The sequence below is a fragment of the Egretta garzetta genome, unplaced genomic scaffold (genome assembly GCF_000687185.1).
Source record: "Egretta garzetta isolate BGI_Z169 unplaced genomic scaffold, ASM68718v1 scaffold424, whole genome shotgun sequence".
In the NCBI taxonomy this organism is placed as follows: Eukaryota; Metazoa; Chordata; class Aves; order Pelecaniformes; family Ardeidae; genus Egretta; species Egretta garzetta.
Window position 1 is genome coordinate 1,228,514 of NW_009259489.1, and position 21,988 is coordinate 1,250,501.

General features: G+C 40.2%; 2 protein-coding genes across 3 annotated transcripts in view; one reads left to right on the top strand and one right to left on the bottom strand.

Annotated features, from left to right (window-relative positions):
* IQGAP2 (IQ motif containing GTPase activating protein 2) overlaps positions 1–21,988 on the top strand; it is a 116,595-nt gene that overhangs the window by 59,759 nt on the left and 34,848 nt on the right. The window contains exons 6-15 of one of the 2 annotated variants that reach the window (XM_035892803.1): positions 804–871; positions 1,242–1,355; positions 5,715–5,893; positions 6,556–6,643; positions 7,196–7,359; positions 7,888–7,975; positions 10,395–10,558; positions 11,096–11,256; positions 13,608–13,732; positions 15,816–15,979. In XM_035892803.1, the coding sequence (XP_035748696.1) occupies positions 804–871; positions 1,242–1,355; positions 5,715–5,893; positions 6,556–6,643; positions 7,196–7,359; positions 7,888–7,975; positions 10,395–10,558; positions 11,096–11,256; positions 13,608–13,732; positions 15,816–15,979 (1,315 nt within the window). The remainder of the gene's footprint in view (positions 1–803; positions 872–1,241; positions 1,356–5,714; positions 5,894–6,555; positions 6,644–7,195; positions 7,360–7,887; positions 7,976–10,394; positions 10,559–11,095; positions 11,257–13,607; positions 13,733–15,815; positions 15,980–21,988) is intronic. The other variant, XM_035892804.1, reaches the window with a different exon arrangement.
* Positions 18,490–21,988, bottom strand: part of F2RL2 (coagulation factor II thrombin receptor like 2) — a 3,930-nt gene continuing 431 nt past the window's right edge. Inside the window, exon 2 of the mRNA XM_009637261.2 lies at positions 18,490–20,494. Within this exon, the coding sequence (XP_009635556.1) occupies positions 19,407–20,494 (1,088 nt within the window). The 3' untranslated portion in view covers positions 18,490–19,406. The remainder of the gene's footprint in view (positions 20,495–21,988) is intronic.

Here is a 21,988-nt window from a genome sequence, read left to right on the forward strand (position 1 = left end):
AGGAATGCATTATTTAAGTCTTGTTTTTAAAATCTACCTTTTTGATCCCTGATTGCAAAACTTGCTTGTTTATCAAATTTCACTGAAATATCAGCCTTTTGTAGATAAATACATGCCTTGTGTTTGGAAGATATTGGGAAAATAAGTATGTACTCAGATTTTTTTTTCAGATAGTACCACAGAGCTCTAGGAATAATGCCTATAGATATTTTTCATGCTATATTGAAACAAAAATATTAGTTCTTGGGTAGCACTTTACATTGAGCTTATTTTCTGAAGACTAAATAGCTAATGACACAAATATATTTGAAGCTGGCTTGGATGGACTTACAGGTCCTTGTTCCTCTACACTTAGTAAGAAGGGTGTCTGATTTTCATGTCTTCAGTTATTAATTACTGGGATGTAATAACACAAGTCAAAACAGTACATAGATCCAAAGCTATAAGCTGTACTAAGGTCCATTCACATCTTGATTTTTTTTTTTTTCCCAGTACTAGCTTTTTAATTTCTTTTATTGTCTTCCACTAAGGTTTTCTACTTGTTTACACATCCCCTGTGATCTGAGATACACTGACAGTGCCTACCTCTTAGAGGTGCTTCTTCAAAACATCAAATCAAAAAAGATTTCTCTTTCTGTAAGACTTAATACAGCATAAAGAAAACGGTAGGGTTAATTTATTCTGCATCAGCCTATGAAAGTCAACGGTTAAAAGAAAAATTCATAAAAGCACTTTTCTCTTATACAGAAAATAAATGCTTCAACCACGTGCAGGACTTTAAATTCTAATTTTCTTCTTTGCAGTTTATACCTGTTCAAACTAGGATTAGCACCACAGATCCAGGACCTGCTAGGAAAAGTAGACTTCACAGGTAATAAACTGCTTATCTAATCATATGTTAGATGGTTTCTTCACCCAGGAAACCTGCTAACATTGTACATATTTTCTATTATGGTCTTTCTCCTCCCGCAAGGTTGTTCTGAACGCATCCTAATTAAATAGGTGGGAGGCTGCTATTTTTAATTAATGTCAGTGTCTGAAGGACAGAAGGGAGTGAATTTGCATGGAATACTTGTCATATCTTAGATTCCTTCAAAATGGGGGGCGGAGGGGGAAACTGCTAGGAAGCCCTGGCCACAAGCACTTTCAAAACCACTGCACCCATATTTGTAGGTATGGTGATTCGTAAGGAAATTCTTATGCTTTTGTTCTGATAGTGTTTCTTTTTTTTATGTGAACAGAGGAAGAAATCAGCAACATGCGAAAGGAGCTAGAGAAGTACGGTATACAGATGCCATCTTTTAGTAAAATTGGTGGGATTCTGGCCAGTGAATTATCAGTGGATGAAGCTGCATGTAAGTGTGGCTCCTGTTCTGTTTTCTACTGGGTAATTTGACAGAATGCTAACAAAATACTTTCTGTATTTTAGATCTAGTTTGCCACCTCTTAATATAATAACAAGAAAAGCAAGCAAGTTTTCACTATCACACTGCATCATTGTTACAAGACCTCTTGCTATTTTTCAGTCTGCATTTTCAGTATCCATTGAACCATAGAAAGTGCTACCAGAAACAAAGATTTCTTACAATCTTTTGCATGGGTTTAATCTTTTGGTAGCTAGTGCTCCTCCAGAATGGTGAACTGAGCTGTGCTGTAGGGGGTACAATGGAGATGGCCATAGGAACAAGGTGTCTTCTCTGTGCCTCCTTCCCATGTTGGGCTCTTGCACTTTTCCTCAAACACCCTGTCAGGTTGCTGTGAGGACAAAGCACTGTTCCAGACAGACAGCACTCTCGCACATGGTAGTGCATACGTGGAGGAACTACTTGCCTCCATGGGCAGCTTTTGAACTGTCTGAGCAGGCGTGTGAGACCCACAGGGTGGTAGAACCCTGCTGGAGGGCACGTCCTGCTGGTGCACCTGAAGTAAGCTTTTCCTTTTTAGGAGGATTGGTGCACAGTTATGGTATACTTTTGAGTCTGTCTTGAACAGCTTCCACTCAAAACTAAAACTAAAAGATTTTTGCTGCCCAAACCCATCCATCTGCAAATCCACTTTTTCTCCATTCCATTTATTTGTGGAATGAAACGATGTATTTTAAAAAACAAACAAACAATCCCTTTGTTTGACCTTAAGTGATATGAAGTTAAGTGTGTCCACTGAAATCCACACTTCACCTCTAGGTATTTTGTTCAAAATCCTAGCGTTTTTCAGAGGGGCAAACCGAGGAACGGAGGGGCTGGCTTGAGTACGTTCACGGGCACAGAGGATCATTGATACAAACCAGTAACAACACTGCAGACTATACACAGGGCTGGGGCGCGGCAGGGGGAGCAGGGGAGATAAAGGCTGCATTATAATTAAGTTCCTTGCAACTTTGTTAAACCTTACAAAGTAGCATAATTGAAACAAGCTGATTCATGATGTTACTTAGCATACTGAAATTTCCAGACCTTAACTTAAAACATGCTTCCTTGTGTTGATTCACGTTTTCTGTGTTGTATATTTTGGAGCCTGCTATAGCTTAATATGTGCATGCTTCTGCAAGGCTAGCTCTTAAACCTTTGGACATGGGGGTAGTTTGTCTCCTTTTTTAGCACATTTTCAGAGGTTTAGTGACTACAAAGCACTTTCCCAGGGAGCTTCCTTCCTTCCCTGAAGATGAAAGGGCTGCAACTTCCTTCTCTGAAAGCTTTTTATAGAGTGTGTGTAAGGTTTCCTTTAAATTCTGAAGCGTTTTCAGTCTTCCACAGAAAAGCAGGGTTTCCTGATGTTGATTCTGTCTCTCTGGGCAAGGAGTCTGCTGCAGATAACAAACCCTGCCCTAGAACAGGAAACATCTGCTATGGGAACACTCACGCACTAGTGAGGCTGGACATGAAGATCCTCCTGGAGGAAAGGGTCTACCATCCTGCTTCCAAAATGGAGTAAGCAAAAGGATATATGAAGTGAAACAACTGCTGATGACTTCTGCTGTGCTGTCAGCAATATGAGAAATCAGCATGCTAAGAGTAAGCTGAAGTGCTTTCAAAGTGACCTTATTCTGCAAGTGGGCCTGTCTGTTATTCTATGCCTTTACATGGACCTTTCAAGTCCAATCAGGTTTCTCAGTGTTTCTCTTGGTAGATAGGTTCACAACATTCACCAATACCTATTCGCATATCTCCTAACCTTGAACCTACCTGTTGACTATTTTTTGCTAGATCCACCTACATCAGTGAGGCTTCTTACACAACTGTGGAAGACACTACGTCCTTACTGTGTGTTGTGTTTTATATGAGGATGCAGGGATGATATGTGTGCCTAAGAACTGCAGTCTTCTCTTAGCCCCTTGAATTCGATCCGGGTGTTCACAGAATCATAGTATATCTCAAGTTGGAAAGCACCCATGAGGATCATCAAGTCCAACTCCTTGTTCCTCCCAGGACTACCTAAAACTAAACCATGTAACTAAGAGCGTCATCCAGACGCTCTTTGAACTCTGACAGGCTTGGTGCTGTGACCGCTTCTTTGGGGAGCCTCTTCCAGTGACCGACCACGCTTTTGGTGAAGAACCTTTCCCTAACGTCCAATCTGAACTTCCCCTGTTCATAGAGTTCAATGTCAATGGAATGAGTGTACCTTTCTGCTTGCTTCTCCTGAATCATGCCAGCTGCTTATGTTTCCCCTCTGATGCTGTGCTGAACTGAACTAGAGCAAAATCATTTTAGAAGAACTTTCTAGCATGAATTTAATGCTAAGCAATGGATGATCCACCAACAGCTAGGCAAGCTCTTTCAGTAACTACCCTCTCTGCGAACGTATAGCTTCACTAAATGCTTAATTTGTCCATGGTCTGTTCTTCTGTGCTAGTTTCCTAAATTTGTATGCTCCTTTGTCTTTCTAAAAACTCAAATTTCCTAATAATTGACAAACATCTTTCATTTATTTCACATACTGAAGGAAACTGAAGACTCTAAACTCAGATATATAGACCCTCAGGTAAACTTAATCCAAAAAAATATTGAATGCTTTTCTCCAGTTTAGCAAAACCATGCAAGGCCACATAGCAAGTAAATACTGGTAGAATAAGGAAAAATGGCATTCATGTTTTCCCTCACACACCTCATTGGTGGCGTGAAAGGGAATCCTAGAAAAGCTGCTGTGGTGATAAATGGTCATCCACTGTGTTCCTCCCTTAGGGTAGGATCTAGATAAATGTTTATCAGGAATTACACTTTATATAGCAGCGTGTGTAAAATCTTTGAGGTGGATGTGCCACCAGACAATCACTGGGGTCTTTGTGGCATGAAGGTCTAGATAAACTGTGGGTCTAGAGAAAGTCCTTCATCCAGACTGATCTTTGGGCCAAATGTGTACAGGGAACACCTGGGAGGGGTGTGTTAGCCACTACTCTACACCTAATTCAGCTGCAAGTGGGTTTGATTTTGTACACTCATGTAAATTTGCCCTGTGGGAAAACAAGAGCATTTCTGACATTTAAAATGTTGGAGTCAAGCATTTATTTAGTAGTTGAAGTTTCCTTGTTTTCTCAAAGGAAAGGTTTAGCGCTTAAGCTGGTCAATGGCTATAGCATATCCCATGGCACTTTTCCCCCTTTTCCTATGCAACAGTGCCTTGGGAACGCTGCAAAGCCTTTTGGGTGATCTTTACCCCCATCTGAAATGTGCTGTCCTGGGGCTTTGCAAGTGACAGAAGTAGCGACCATTACATCGCTGTCTCTCTGGTTCCCCAGCTGCTCACATTGATCCTCAGGAAAGGAGTTCATCCCAGACAGGCTTAGATGTGGTATTCAGGGCTGCACCCTGGCTGGGCAGTCTTAACTACGTTTTCTGGGGGACAAGTTTCATGGCATTTGAATTGCCTTATTCTTGTGTAGTATGTTTCGGATACAGTTTAGAAAATACTTTCATGTGTCCTGTATGTTTATGGACACGAAAGAAGCTTTAACTAAAAGAAAAGCTACTGAAAATGCTTGCAATCAATTCCTGCATATAATTACCTTCTAAATGACCTAGGACTTGAACAATAGAATGTAACTTGCGTGTGATTTTCTGTCAGTAAAATAGTAAACCCTAGTAGGGAGAAGGGCGAACACGGAACGCAGAGCAATGTGTCACCCTTGGGCAGACATGGAGTGCTTTTGTTGCTGCGATCTGGGGGAAGCATTAGGAATGGGATGTTTGAAGGGGAATATGTAAATTGCTGAACACAGATTAAACACCCGTTTCAAAGAAATCAAAATAAATGGTGATGGTATTAATAATAAACGGATACAAGGAACATGGGAACATGTATGCGAGGAGGAAGGCTTCCAACCTGGTGTTCTGAAAGTGTCCCTGGCGAGGTGGGTGTCAGTCCCAGGGAATCCAGCTGAAGGAACAGAGAACTTGCATGCGGCAGCTGACTGAATGGGCAGGAATTAGTTGAGTTACTTACATGATCATAGATACATGCATACAAGCTGTTGTTCTTTGATTCATTTTACTGCTACTTCTGTTAATAAAATTATTTTGTGGTCTTGTGGCTACAGCTAAGTGATTTCCTATTGATTGGTGATTTCCCCAGGTTTAATTAAGGAAGTTATATTTCTACTGTCACTCACATGTCATTTGCTTTTTCTTTTTAAAAGAAGCCTGGCATTAAGGAATTAAAAGGTTTTGAATTGAATATGTTTTGCTTACTGAAATTTTGGATTATGCTTTTAATTTTAGTGCATGCAGCAGTCATAGCAATTAACGAAGCTATTGAGAAGGGAATAGCTGAGCAAACCATTGAAAAACTGAGGAACCCAAATGCAATGTTGCTAAATGTGGATGACGAACTTGCAGAGGACTATCAGAATGAACTCTTTGAAGCTAAAAGGAGAAAAGAATCAAATGCAAGACTTAAGGTAATGGTATTTTATTAGCACTCCCAGTATACATATTCCTCCATGTTGCTTCTCATGCTGTGGTATTACTGGTTTAAAAATAAAGATAAAATTAATTTTAAAAGTTAGTGCAGTTAGGAAAAAACCCCACAATTTTAAGCCAAATAAGACGAATCATGGTAATGCAACAAGCTGGCAGCCAATTTTATAAGATATGATTACTATGAGCATGATGTAGCTTAACTTTGACCAAAGGATTAAATACTGGAAGACTAAAACCAATAAGACGACTGGTTTTCCTCTATCAACTGCTTCAGAAAAAAGAAATTTTCTGTTTAAAAAGTTGAGAAACAGGATACCTTTTTCCAGCATAAAATATGACCTCTGCCACAGCTCTTTAATATGAAACTATTTGCTTGGGTTTTTACTTGGGAGCTAATGCTTTCTGCAGTTGAAAAATGCTACTCTATGTTTATATGCCTGTTTTACAGGAAGCAGAAAATGCTTTAAATATCTTTCAGCCAGCTACCATGAAATGCTAATTTCTTTGGTTCATGTGGTCAACAAATTCCTTTACAAATACATCCAGCAAATATTTCAGCTGATGCAGTTCTAATGACTCCCACTGATAGCTTTTCTCTGCAAAGTTTTTGTGTGTACTAGCAATAACTTTGTTTTCCTAGAATGGCACAATATCTGAGGAGGAGAGAGATGTTTATGAGGAGCTGCTGACACAAGCTGAGATTCAAGGCAATATCAATAAGATAAACAGTAAGCTATTCCGGATCCTTATGGACGTGTGTATGTAATACATAATCTCCCAGATTCCATCTGAACACCACTTGAATCCACAGGAACAAACAAAATATTTCTGTGGAAACTTACAAAATACACAGAAGTAGCTAATATCTGTCTACAACAGTTCTTTCTTGCTGCTCCTTCTCTACTAATCTTTTGGGGGGCTAATGTCTGTGTTTGTGGTTTTTGCTGTAAGGATTCCTCAGTTCAGAATCAAATCATTTATTGCCTGCTCTGTTTTCTTACGTTCGAATTCCTTTTTTGTGCAGAATACTGTAAATTTTGACCCCCTCTTCTATATAGAACTGAAATTCATTCATGAGCTTCCAGTTAGCTGTGGCCAAACTGCTCCCATGTGGGCTCGCACAGAGCCGTGAACTCCCTTCATAGGATTGGTCTCGAAATAGATATCCTCTGCTGGATAAAGACTGCCACCCTTGCTGGCTTTTACAAAAAGCAAGATGTTGACAGCAATGGACTTCACAAAAGCGTATTTGCTGTTTATGAGCATTGTTTTCATTTCAGTTCATATAGCTTTAGTCCAAGTGAATGAGGCTATTGACCGGCAAGATGAAGTGGCGCTGATGGCAGGTTTGAACCGTCCTGCTCTGAGCCTACTTGAAGTTCTGCCGCAAAATTCCTCATGGTACCTATTGCAATTGTGTGATTCTAAAGAACAGAAAATGCAGGTAATTGAATGGAACGGGTACTATGCATCAGTTTGCATTTTTTTTTTTTTTTAGCTGATTTTAATCCAGAGAGAAATCGCCTTTAATTTCAGCATCACTTAATGAAACAGTTTTATAAAGGTTTTAGAATAACTGATGTACCAATTGACACAAAGTAGTTGCATTTGCCCTAAAGAGCATCATGCCCTTATAAGTAGCTTCTAAGATAAAAGAAGAAAAATTGAGATGCAGCATGCAACCCTTAATACTATGTTTGCTTTAGAAAATTAGTTATAACTTGAGTACAACAAAAGGTAATATTGAATCATTAGCAGCAAATGAGAGAGTCAATTGGGTTTTAAGGAGAAAATCCGTCATTTTGAGGAAGATGAAAATCACAGGGAAAGATTAATGCTGCATTTACTGTGACATTGTATTTGTTGCGCAAGGCGTAGTACAATCAAATCCTAGTGTCCCATCAAGGGGTTTTATCCCTTCTCTCTCATTAAACTTAAAAGCATAATTAAATCTTTTTTTCTGATCTGTTAGATAGCAGGGGTTCCAAATATGCTCGACAAAAGTGAAATACAGAAAGAAGTTAGTGTTGCCAATGCGGAAGCTGAGGCTCACAAGCTTAGTGAGTAACTGTTTTAATCCTCATTTTTTACCATCACCGTTTAATTATGTTAAGCTGATGAATTGAATCCACCATTCCTTGCATGTAAACAAGGTTTCTCAAATTGAAACCAATTGTGTTGTATTTTATTTTTCTAACTGTTCTTATCAGTGTCACAATTGCCAAGTCACCAATCTGTGCTGCATTGGATATGCTCTTTTTATCTGAGGTAGCTAACACTTTTTTCTTTTTAATAACTTGAGCCACTGGTAAACACGTTGGCTAACTGAAGACAATGCATGGCTTGATGGCTTGAACAAGTATTTATCAGTGCAGTATTAATCCTCACTTGGGAGCGATGACCATCCTTGTAGAATTACGATAGAATGATCACACGGAAGAATATTTTGCAGTCACATCACAGAGGAAAATTATTCTCACTTTTAGGCAGATGTATCTAAATCAAACCTGTTCTTAGCCTGCTAAGGCTGTCTCGAGACACAAGTTTATAGTTTTCAAAAAAAATATAGTTAAGGGGGATCTAAATTTGCAGTGCATTTATTGCTGCTTTTGACTGGAAACTTCTTTGCTAGGAAGTTCAGCTTCGGTTAAAAAGCTGTCATTTCACGCTACGCCTGGGCATGGCTTAGTGGCTGTTTTGTCTCTGGTGTTATTTCCAATGCTCTGAATCCAGGCTGATTGCTTTTGTAATGCGACTTTGAAGGCTGTACTGTAAGGTCACCAGAAGCTAAGTTTGACTTACTACCTCAAAAGTTAGCCTATTTTAGATTGGTTAGGCATGGTGAGCAGTACTTTCTTTAAAAGAGCTGCTCCTCAGTAAAGGAAATGAGGAGGAAAAATGTGATGTATGAAAAGCAGTAACAGTGATCTGGAGATCAACTTATTTCTTACATTTGGTTTGAAAAGTTCAGTTCCGAATTACAGAAATCAGTAACTTGGTTATTGACTACAGAGCTAGTCTAGTCCATTTGTGAACTATGACTCTTTTCCTCTTTGCTCCTTTCTCTAAAAAAGCATGCACGCCATAGCTTTGAGAGCCTTTGCTTTTTCTAACCTCAGGAGTAGCCAATATTGAGAGCCTTCAAGAGCAACATGGCCACATATGACCATGCTTCAGAGCAATTGAAATCAGAGGTGAGGGGCTTGTTTCGGTGGGCCTGGTTACTTAGGTTTTCAAAATCTTTGTGTTGGATAATAAGATCTGAGTGTTGCTGCATACATTGAACTGTGGATGGTATCTGCTGTACAAGCAATCTCGTACAGACCTGAGCAGTCAGTGGTGACTAAAAGCATTCCCTGGATAATAATATACAGAAAAGCTGGTAAGATAAGGTGGAGGAGATGGGGGTTATCTTGCTGATGGAAACGGCATTTGCATAATTGTCATTCTTTACTCTGCCACACACACTCTAACCGTCAAGGTTGTTTCCCTTTGTTGCGCAAGACCAGAGCGGTCCCTCGTACAAGGTGTTCCTGGGTGTGTCCTGGCCCATGTTTCTTCAGAGTTGGCTCCTCCAGGTGTGCAATTATGGTGGCTGTGACTAAGCTAAGGGGTGTTGTAATCTTTCTCCAGCCGCCCAAGCGGGAAGTGTTTTTCAGTATTTTTCTGCTGGAGTTCAAACCTCTGCTGAAGTCAGTTCAGGAAAAAGCAAAACAGGCGAGTTGTTCAGGTACCGAAAAGGGTTACACTCGTACTCCTCTATGGCAGTCAGTTTGATCTGAAATTCGACCTGTAGAGAAGGGGATATTTTCTAGATGGCAGTGCCTGTGAGGGCTGATCTTCCACACCATTAAACAAACAGGTGATGGCATGCAGAGGAAGTTCTAGAAGCCATAACATGTGGTTTTCCACCAGTTCAGTCTCTGAAATCCCAGCCCCCTCAACATGTTTGGCTGATTTCTTCTAGGCCTCCTGAAATGAACAATAAAAATGTTGCTGGTGTTGTAAGACAGGCTTATTCTAGGTAGCTGAGTTAGGTCCTGCCAAAAGGAGGAGGTGAGGCAGGAAATGCAGAGCAGAAGGAAAGTAGCACTTGGGGTGAAGCACGACTGGGGCACTGGAGCTGATGTACCCAGCAGTACCTGCCACAAGCAAACCCAGGAGGGATGTTAGGTCTTCCTCTGTTCTAGGATGGGGTCAGCTCCTTGGTTTGGGTTAAAGGTACAATAAGCACTCTCTAATATCTCAAAGTCCAGAAACTTTAAAGTCCTCCAGTCCATTATTTGCTGCGTACCTTTGAATAGACACTGGTTTTGCAACATTCACCAGTTGCATATGGAAGAATCTCACACAAATATGGTTTTTACTCTAACAACAGCAAATTATATTCTTTGGAATAACTTAATTGTCACCTAGATGGCATAAAGAGAAAACAGCATATGAAAATTAATAGGCTTTTCTTTCCCTGCTGTTCCCTAGAACTTATAGCAGTTGACAATATCAATACTGCAATTCGTAACTGTGATCCTAGTAACACACTGGTTGCACTGATGAAACCGGAGGCACAGCTGCCTGTTGTTCACTCATTTGCTGCTGCTGTCTATCAGACTGAGCTGTTCAACCTCCAGCAACAGAATGCTGTGGTAAGAGTGAAAAGCTTACAACCTGCTCGCTTGATGTTACGTAGTCATGAAAGAGCACAAACATAGCATGTTGTTGTGTAAAATTAGACTTAATTAACTCTTGCCATCGTGTTACATATTGCATGACTGGTTTTGGTTGAATAGGCAATATTGAATCACAGAACTTGTTTCTTGACACACGTTGCTCTGGCTGAGCTCTTGTGTTGCAATAACTCAACTGATATTTTTTTAAATGTTTGCATGCTTTTAATGAGGACTAACTCTGTTATATATATTGTGTAGAAAAGTAATCCTCTGCTATGAGGGTAAAACCAGAATAGATGGGCCTGTGGGGCAAAAGAAGGAAAGGTTGAAGGGACGTGTAGCAAACCCAGTAAGCTCCATCACCAGTGTGATATTAATCTGACATGCCTGTAACTAGGAAATTTGCCAGGCTTTTTAAATCGATTCCATCTCCTTGGTGGTATCTACTGTGTAACTCAAATTTGTTACACTGCTTATTTAGCTTCCTGACTGTGGCACATTATTGTCCTACAGAACTACCTGGCACATGATGAACTGTCTATTGCAGTAGAAATGTTGTCAGCTGTTGTGTTGCTAAACCAGGCCTTGGAAAATAAGGACATCTTAACAATAAAGAATCATCTCAGAAACCCATGCATTGGCTTCAATAACCTCGAAGAGGAAAACTTTCAACGGTAAAAGTTCATTTTGTCTTGTCTGGATGAGACTTGGCAACTTCTGCAAAAGGATAAGTAGGCATTTTACTAGGTGGGCTGTCCTGTGTTGTGGCTATGAAGTTGAAAGAGCTACAAGATAAACATTTGTGTTATAAGTTAATAAGGGATGATGTGACAATTGCTGAACTAGTTGTGTATCCTTAAGTATAAGCAATCACACAATCTCAGACGTCTGAGGGTAGATGATGTGTGAGTTGTGGGGAAAATATCCTCAGAAAGCAAATACTAAGATCTGACAAGAATTTTTGCAGACGCCAACTGTAGCTGGAAACTGTTAATCAGTAACCTCTCTGCAATACTGAAAGACGATCTTTGGAATGAGGTAGCATTTAACACCTTAAGGTCCAGGAGGTGCCTTAAACCATGACTGACTCTTTTTGCTTGAGAATTGCAAAGGTCTGAAAAATGTAGCACAGTCCTGCTTGCTAGAAAGCTGAGTGCAATGCTGTGGCACATGTGCATGTTCAACATTTAAATTACAGCCTTCACGCAGCTGCCAGCTGCTTGCGCTGCCATGTGCCTGACTTCTCACAGCCATGTGCTGCTACCTCTGCGATCTTTTGTTATCTGCAAAAAATACCAGGTGACATCATGATTAGTCCAAGGTCTGAGCCTTGAGCATGTGGGGGAGAGCATGGGGGCATGGGCTGGTTCTTGCCTCTTGGTCACGGGTGGTGGAAACCTCCATGTGCTGCTGGAAGGCATTAGTAGGCACAAGGGACCACAGTGGCTGAAGATCTTCACCAGGCTGCCAGGGGACATGAATCTGAGAGTGGCCCTTGCCAGATGTCTCAAAGCTGGAAGGAGGGCAGTCAGGATACGAATAAGAGGCCAGTTAGAGGGAGCAGAATGCCACAAGGTGGAGCAAAATTAGTCCACTGCTTGGTCTCTGCTAATGTGAGGTGGTGCTTGTGGGCAAGAGAAGCAACATTATAAATATACAGAAACGGGTCCCAAGTGCAGCATTTTTGGCTGGTGTTACTGTGACCTGATCTTTAGATTAAGCAGCCAGTCAATATAAATGAAACACAAGGAATTAGTTGGAGTAGAGAATAAAATAAAACTTTAATATGCCGTTATGGAAGTCTGTGCTGCCAACCGTATGTTGAATATTGCAGGAAGCTTTGATTGCACACAATACCAGAAGGAATATAGTAGAGCTAGAAAAAGTTCAGTGAGGGAGAGTGTGTTCAGTGGCTTTCTACCAGAAGAGATGAACTTGGTAAGAATGTGTTTCCTAGAAGAGAGAATTCAGGGGAAATATGACGTAGTTCTGCAAAAGCGTGCATGTTGTGGGGAAGGTTAATACAAGTTGCTAGTTTCTCTTATAACCTTAGTTTTTATTTTCTTAAGAGAATTGGAGCAAGAAAAGTTTGGACAGTATCAAATATCAAGTTTAAAATTTACATAAGGAACTGTCATCTCACAAAACAAATAGTGGGACTCATTCCTCAAGAATACATAAGATTTCAAATTAGATTAGATAAATTAATGGAGCACAGCATTGTTTCCAGCTATTAAGTGATATGTAGCCTCCAGGTTGGGAAGCCCTTAAACGCAGCCTGGTGAATGCTGTAAGGGCAAAACAGAGCAGGAAATTATGATTATCTCCTGTATTTTTTTTCTGGCAACATTCATTTCTCAGGCTTCTGCTGGAAATAGAAGACAGGTATTTCATCTGACATACTGTGGCAGTTGTATGCTTGATTCCGGAATACAGAAATTATTTAATTTATATACACATGAGTTTACACTACTGTGAAGGTTTCCACCTCATCTTGGTCTGTGGTCCTTCTAAGAAGAGTAGACACAGGCTACAGAGCCTGTGCTTGGAGGATCTTGAGTTGTGGGGAGAGGAGCACTGGTTTTTTGACACCCTTTCTCTGCCCATGGCCCATTATCCTCCACAGGGAAGGAGCATGGAGGTAGCAGGAGGTGCTGCTACCAGATGCTAGGGCAGAAACTCTGGTCTTTGATTTAGTATAATAAGAAGTCGACCATAGTTTCTCCCAAATTTATCTATAGTGCCATACAGCAAAATGTGTGTCCAGTGTATGTTTTGCCATCATCCCACGATGCCAGGAAAAGTGCTCTGAAGTAGTGTACAGGGCCATTTTTTCAGATCCTGTGTAGAACCAGCAAGGCAGCTTGCATGTCTGTTTAATTTCTGGCAAGTGATGAGTCTATCTGAAATTCATTCACTGAAAAAAATGCTAGGCACTAAATGATGGATGATACATCTGACTAATTCTTTATGGCAGTTTATTTCGTATATGAAATACACTTATGTATTTTATATCTTCTTATAGTTATGCTGATACACTATTGTCTATTAAGTCAGAGGCTTCATCTCAAGGCCAAGATTATTTAAGCTGGAATGATATCCAGAACTGCATTGACATGGTTAATATGCAAATTCAAGAAGAAAATGAAAGTAAGTAATTCTTCCTCTACATCACCCACAGAGATGATAGTCTGTGCCTCAGTACATAAATTTCTGTACTGAATGGCCTTGTGCAGACTCCCTTCAAGAGAGAAGAGCATTAAGTAATTTTGAATGCACGTTGGTCTTTAAATGTCCTTGAAGAATTCCTGGTTATGTTTTGGCTGGCTGAAAGATATTGTGGGGTGCCTGCCTTCTGTAGTGTTATAAATACTGTGGTTCTGCCCAGTTGGCAGTACCTTTCAGTATTTGCTCTGGATGATCTTGCCTTTTTTTTTGCAGAAATTGTAAGCAAAGACCGTCTTAGGGGATAGGGGAAGAAATTACAGGCAGTGTCCTGTGGAAAAGAGTTTTTAATGTTAAATGATTTCCAAGCCCATGTTTTTCACAAGGGAGTTGGTAAGAAGTTATGCAATGCAATTATTTGTCCTGGTCTCATTTTAGGTAACTTGATTTCCTATCTGAGAGTAGCTTCTTGTGCCCACTTTTTCTAATATAAATGGATTTAGGGTTTATTTTTGAAGCTGAATGTAATTGCATTGCCCTAAAAGGGTAGTGTTATATTAAATGTGATCATTTGGACTTCAAAAATGCTGAAGGGCCAAGTTTCTCCACTGGATACAGAAGTACAATTTTTTTAAATTTTTTTTTTTAACTGAAATTTGAGGCTACCACATTATGCCCAATTCTCTGGAGCAAAGAAAGGAGAGGGCAGCTTTCAAACTGCTTGCCGTTTGGGAAGCAGCCTGGAGCATAGTTTAAGAGCCTTTGTAACATGCAGGTTGTTTCCAGGGTGGCACTGATGCATGGTGCATGTGCCCTTCCCAGGCTTATAAGAGAAGCTTTATATTGCAGAAATACTAAAACTGACTGGATTGTTTGTTTCTAAATCTAGTCAAGTAGCTGCTGCAGATCCTCGCAGCTCGCTTGCAGTGTGTGCCCTCTGGCAGTGTGGGGTGCTTAGCAGTTAATTTGACTGCAGTCACTAGGAGTTGAAACAGGACTTAAGAAAGGTGGTCTTATATTAGGAGAGTCAGTCTTTAGTAATAAAATAGCTGCACTTGGTTTCAGTGACACTGGCCTCTGCCTGGGGATGTTTATCTGGGGCAGAGAGGGGAGGAAGAAGGATGGCCTTTCCATAAAGAAGCCCGCATGTCTGCAAGGTCCCTCTTTGGTAGCACCCCAGAAAAATTGTTCATTCCCAAAGCCTTACGATGCATGGATCTGTGACCCCACCAGCTGGGCTGTGGTGGGGCCAGGAGAGACTTGGTGAGAGATGACCCACTGCTGGCAGGGATGACATCCCTCACAGGTGATGGGGAAGCCCTTGGCTGGTGCCCTTCCAGGGTGGTTTTAGGGAGAAAGTACCCTGAGCAGCACATTTCAGCACTGTTTGGGGGTTGGAGAGACTTTATTTTAAAATGTTGACACCAGTCTGAAGAAAATTAATTAGAGGTTTTACTAAATGCATTGGGCCATGTTACTTGCTGATTGAAGTCATGAGTGCCTGAACTGGTCTGAACAATCAAGTGATTTCTCATAAGGTCAACATTATCAGATTGGTTACTTGAGGGGAAATAAAAAGGAATGAGGTTAAGTTGCTGTGTAATGCTGTAGCTGGGAGGCCAGTATGTATGTACTTGTCTGAATCAAGGTTTCAAGTAATTAGGTCTGAAATCACTTGAAAAAAAAAAGTGTTTCAGCGCTGTGAGCCAATATGTTGATGAACGTATTTAGATGTGACACCCAGCCTTTCCTTAAGCTTCATGGAGATACTCCTGCCCTGAAAGTAGGGAAGTCTGTTTTCCTTTTTTGGCAAGGATAAATTTGATTTTTATGAAGAGGTAGATTCAGATGAGTCAAGCACTGTGGCAGAAAGGGAAACTGTACAAAACTTAATAGCTTCACATGAATATTTGAGCAAAAATAATTTTAAATCAGCTGCTGTTGCTGCCTCTGCTTCTTGTTACTTGATTTTTCTATTCTTCATGTTACTGCTTTGTTTGTACCTGATATCAGATATGTAGCATTTTTCTTTGATAAGTGCATCTTTAATAACTTTTCCATTTCATAGGAATCATTGCAATTGGCCACATTAATGAAGCAATTGACCGAGGAAACCCTGAGAGAACTCTAGAAACTCTGCTGTTGCCCACAGCCAAGCTGCAAGATGTCACACCAGTAAATGCAAGGCATTATCAGGATGTTCTGCACCATGCCAAAGCACAGAAATGCAAGGTTAGAGCTTTGACTATTGCTGTTCATTGGAACTGAAATGCCATTTCTTTTCACTTCCACGTGTGTCTCTGTCCTGATTCCCCCAATGTTTGGATTAGCTGTGCCAATGGGGTTGTGAATAAACCAATGGCAACAAACTGGCACTAAGTGATTTTCCACTACAACTTATTCTGGCTGGCAAAAAGGATTAATTCTCAATGTACTAATATTAAGAAATATTCTGCTTGTGTGTCACCTCTGACTTGACGTAACCTTGCTTATTTTTAGTTCTACTGGGTTGCTACAGCTATTACAAAGCATAGGCAGCAGCTATGAATGTGTGCAAGGATCTATTTACTAGATTGTGTCAGGGAAGTATTTACAATGTGGATGGGAATTGTGGTCTTGCCAGAAAGGAGTCATAGTCATGCTGAAGGAGTCATGGTGTTCCTCAACAAATCTATGAGAAGTACTTTGAGGAGTCTCAGTGGCTTAAATCTGGTGTTTTATAACAGTGGAGTTTTGTGTGTATTTCTGTTCTGGCTTTGTCATGCAACAACAAGCTGGTCATCTTGTATGTGCCTTCAGTTTAAACCTACCTCAGCAGGATATTGCTATCTGCTTCCCCCAAAGCAGTGCCCTGGTTAGCATCACAGCTCAGGGAAGCATAAACAAAGATCAGCCTAACATCTTGCAGGATGTGGCTGAACACGAGATAAGCTAAAGCTATTAGCGCAGAACTTAAAATGTCCACTGTTTGGAAAAGACACTTAAAATTCACGTAATGCATTCCTAAAGTAATATGGTCAGCTGGAGAAAGTCCCTGAACCTTGCCTTGGCAAGGTAGCTGGCGAATATTTTGACACCTCACCTGTGGTACCTGCTGTAGCAGTTTGTTTCCATGGTCCAGTGTCAGGGCTTTCAAAAGGCATTTGCACACCTCAATTTCTTGCTTGGGTTCCCAGGTAAAGGCTGGTTTCACTGAGCCCCAGATCCTTAAAAGCCTCCTCCCTTGCCATGTGTGCTGCAGAGGGTTTAGTGCATGCTGACTACTTTACCTGTCCTGGAGCCTGGAAGGCTGGCATTTGCGTGCAGAGAGTGTCTGTGCAGGTTGTGGGTGCACAGTGCTGGCCCAGGACATGCCAGAGCCTTGGTACATGTGTAGTGAGCTGGGATGTCCCCGAAGCAGAGACCTTCAGCAGCCCGCAGGGCCCACGTGCCTGCAGGCAGCAGCCCTGCCCTGGCTTGCTGCTGCCAGCTGCCGCTGTGCTCCCGGGTGCAAGCCTGCTGCCTATTCCTGTCCCTGTCTGAATGTGCTGATAGGGAACAAATGGGTGTCTCCAAGTTTTGGAACTAAAATTGTGCAATCTCTTTGAAATCTTCTCATTCAAAAATTTGTGACATTTGTAGAGACTTCCACTGTCCTCTCTTTCCTGAGGTATTTTGGTTTCGCAGTCCTTTGACAACTACTTAAAAACATCTCCTCTGTAAACAGGAACATATTGCTCCTGTTTAGGAAGAGAGCAAGACACTGCGATATACATGCTCCCAAAAGAAATACTCAGATGCGTTAATCTGACTTGCTCTTTATGCTGGTCAATCACAGGCACATCATCATTCTTTAGGAAAAGATACAATTTAGATTGAACTTTCCTTAAAAAAAAACCCAAAAAACAAACAGAATTGAAAAAATAGTGCAACGTCTAAAGTCTGTCTATTCCCCACTTTCTCTGAGCGTTGTTTATAAAGCACATCTGCCTTTAATTGTATTTAGCGTGTTTTAAGAGTGAGCCATGGTAGAAGGAGTTATTTGATTTACAACGATCAGATAGGTCTGTCTGTGAACTTCCTGTGTTCCTCAGTGCCTGGAAAAACATATGGGTCAAACCTGCTCGTTTATTCCAGTCAGCTTGCTGTCGTGTCCCTGTAGCTGTGCTGTCTTTCGGCAAGTAGTCTGCACCCAAATATCCCACTACCTGTTACAGGTCTTAATCTCAGATGACAGCTATTTGTTCCTTGCTTGAAATTGAAAATGCAAACCTGGAATTTATTTATTCCTGTAATCTTAAACCACAGCTTCTAACAGTTCTCAAGACCATTTCAAACCAAGCATTTCAGGTCCCAGTGAAGAGAAACCCTCTGTTTAGGGAGTGTATTATGGATACCCGAGAAGTTAAAAAGGTGTGCCAAACTTTGAAATGGTTCCTGTGTTATTTTGCTTTTTGAGTGGTAGGCACATAAGTTTTACAGTTAGGTTCACGTTTTTTATATTCACAATAGTTGTATAACATCTGGATTATTTTAAATTTATCTTTGAATTCTGGTTTTGTGTATATTGAGAGAATGACGTGATTAAAACAAACTTAAATTAGGAGCCAGAATAAATTGAAGAGAGGGAGTCTTACCAAGCTGCAAATTCTATGAGGACATTTCTAGTGCAAATGATTTTATTTAAGTAAAGTTTTTTTACAATACTATTATCAAACTGTTGTAAAACATTTTTTTTTCGTTACTGTCTTACATGCTGCAGTTACAAATACAAAGCTGAGCCTTTGCTTTATTAACATGGACAATCAATCTTAACTAGCTTCAGTATTTGTAACTCTGTAAGCATTTCCTGTGAGGATGTGGAAACAGAGAACACTACCAAGTATCTTCCCTGTTTTGCTTACCAAGCAAGAATAATACATGCCTGGATTCATGCTGATAAGGGTTAGCTCCCAGCAATCCCCATGGGCTAGAAGAGTGCAGGTGCCGACAAAGTGGAAGAACAAGTCCCCAGTGCAAAGCTGGTTAAGCAGCCTGATAGAAGATGCTGCTTTGGAAGTGTCAGTCTCTGCATCTATGGCTGTAGATTTATTGCTCCTTGAAAATATCAGGACTCTGGGTCTTTATTTCCAACATCCAGGGCAGTATTTGCCCTTGGCTATAGGAGAGGGAGCTTCTGCAAAGCTCCTGGGCACACAGAAAGTGCTTTTACTTGTTTCCATTTCCACTGGGCCAAAAACTTATTTTCACATCACTGTTCCTGCAGTGATAGTGCGCTGAGAGCTAATTTGAAGTATTTGGAAATCACAAATGGGCCTAAAAGTGCTGTTCAGGTATTGATCCCTCTTCTGGTGTTCAGAGGCTGTGGTGGGCAATGCTCTGATTTCTTCTCCATGGCCGTGAAAGTGATCTTCTTGGAAGGAAATGGAGGTGCAGAGCCACTTCCCTGAATCTAGGTACACCAGATGTTGCAATACGCGTGATAAAATTATAGAGGTGGAGAAGTGTATTTCTGAAGATATTCCTTGTGTGTTGTGTGGAAGGAAGTAAATTTTACTGAGATTATGTTTTTTAACATTTTTTAATTTTTTAAGTTTAATTGTTGCACCTGAGGTTTGTTGCTGCCTGGATCAATACTATACAAAATCGTAATTCCAGTAAGATAAATATAGAACCAAATTCATTTTTCTCTAGATATTTTAACCATTGTTAGATAAATATTGGATTGACTTCTAATTTTTGACATCAGAAAATAAAGGAAAGGATCAAGACAGCTGTTCAAGCTGCTAAGACATAAAGCAATTAGATAAAAAGAATACAACCCATCTGTGTTGTAATAGTAATAGTTGATGTGATGGATAATAAGGATAATATTGCTTGGCACAAAGCAAATAGCAAAGATGGTAAGGATCAAAAGACTGACTTTAACGTACCAGAACCATTCATGAGTCTTGAGTGTTTGTATAATTGAGACATAGCAGAAAATGATAGTTGCGAGAGGTATTAAAAACCCAAAGATAGCTAAAGAAACATAGTAGTAAAACTGGAAGGAGGATATCGTTTCACAGGCATTGTGCACATCATGGCAGGTATAAATGTCCAGTTGTTTCACGTAATAGCTTTGCTGCATTATGCAAAGTGGGAGCATGTACAAGAAGACTATGGTCCACACAGTAGCGCAGACCGCGATGGCATAGGCACGTTTCGGCAGACTCTTGTAGGTGAAGGGGTGAACAATGGCCACGTAGCGGCTGACACTGATGCACGTGAGCAGCAGAATGGAGCAGTACATGTTGCCATAAAACACCGCAGTGGTAGTTCGACACATCATTTCCCCAAAAATCCAGTTATTTCCATTGATGTGGTATGCTATTTTGAAGGGCAGCATGATGCAGAAGAGCAGATCTGAAACTGCCAGGTTGGTGTAGAGGATGGCAGTGCACACAGACCGGATCCTGAAGAGCAGCATCCACAAAATGATGGCATTAGATGGTACACCCAGTAAAACAGCACTGAGGTAGACAGTGGGTATTAGCTTGGTGCTCAGAGAACTGGTCAGGTACTCCAGCGTGGTGTTGTTCACCTCTGTTAAAATAGAGTCATTTGACTTTTTTGAAGAGCATTTGGGCTCCCTGATGTGGATGGTAGTTGTCTCCCCTTCTATAGCATAAGGGGGGATGTAATCATAGTCTCTTGCTGAAATTCCACGGAAAGTCTTGATAAGAGACACGGTTTTTATTGCAGAGCCATTCAGTGAAAATTCTGAAGCTTTAAAAAAAAAAAAAAAGTTAAATTTGTTAAGAAGGGCAAACTACTGGATTAGCAATATAAGTCACCTTCAGGTATGGAGAAAGATAAACATCTCCACATGAAAAGCAATATATGTTTAAAAGATTTGGTGGCATTTTCCTTTGCTTTGGGTGTTCATATCAAATGTACTCAAGGAGAGTCTTCACTTTATTTGTCGTCTCACACCTGACCTTGAAGATTTAGCATAAACCTAGTGTTAAGCTGATCTTTCTGCATTTTGCATGTTTTCAGTAACATTTTGCAAAAAGTATCAGGCACTTCTGTAATATTAATCACCTGTTGAGGGGTTTTCCCAGTAGAAGCAATGTTGGTAATTCATCATATAAACAGCAGCCTTGGTCTATGCTTGATCAGAATTTCCAAAGCAAACAGTAGTACTATCCTTGTCACTTCATGTATGAGATGCATGACAGCAGAAGATGCAAAAAGTGCCATCTTGTCTAATACGGGCTGAAACTTTCAAATTAAAAAATTGAAATAACCTTCAATTTTTGTCTCACATATCTAACTAACGTTATTCTTCAGTTTCTGACTAAAGCAAACCAGATCTTTCAGCTTCTCATATGTGAGAAAGGACAGTTAGTCTTGAGAACAGAAAAAAAATGCTTGGGCTGATATTAGATGAAGTTTATTGGTAAGTGAATAAAACTTTTCATGTAGCAGGAAAATTTTCAGTGAGTAAGTATAGTTATTAAGTGGGCAAAGCCAATGATGCCACTTGTATTAATGCCTGTTCCTCAGTCTTTAGTAGAGAGCTTTGGAGAGACATTGACATTTCCAGATGAAGCACAAATGTGTTCAAAATACTTTCTAAAACAGTGTCACAAAATAGGTTTTGTGGGATAAACAGCTGTGTAATTAATTTTGTCAAAATTTTTCTTAGCTATGTTTAATGCAAAAAGACTTAGTGTAAAGCTTAGAGCATGCATCTTGAAACTGTAATTCAGAAGCTAACTAAATTTGGGTGAAAACCTGTGGGATTTTCTTTTACCCTTCCATATTGGAATAAAACACGGAAAACAGTTTTATCAGTGCTTACTGGCAGACTTATGGTAGAATGATTTGAAATTATAATTACTGGACTGCATCCTTTTTCATAAATTTCTGGATGGTTAATCCAGAAGATTAATTTTACTCACTCTCTAAAAGACCTATATGTACATGCATGTGCATATATATATATATTTTATATACATAATAGCTTTTAAAAATGAGTGTAGTGTGAAAGCAGCTTTAATTCTAATGAGGAAATAAATGGGCTTATATTTTGATTATTTCCTTTGTTCATTTTTTGCCACAATAGTTATCTGAGCATTTCGTTCTGATAGCACCGTCTGTGCAGTTGTAATTCTGTTGAACATTTTAAAGCAGAAGGAATGAGACTCTATAGGTTTAAGACTATCATATCCGTACAAAAGTACCAGAGAAGATGTGACTTCAGTAAGCACAGCA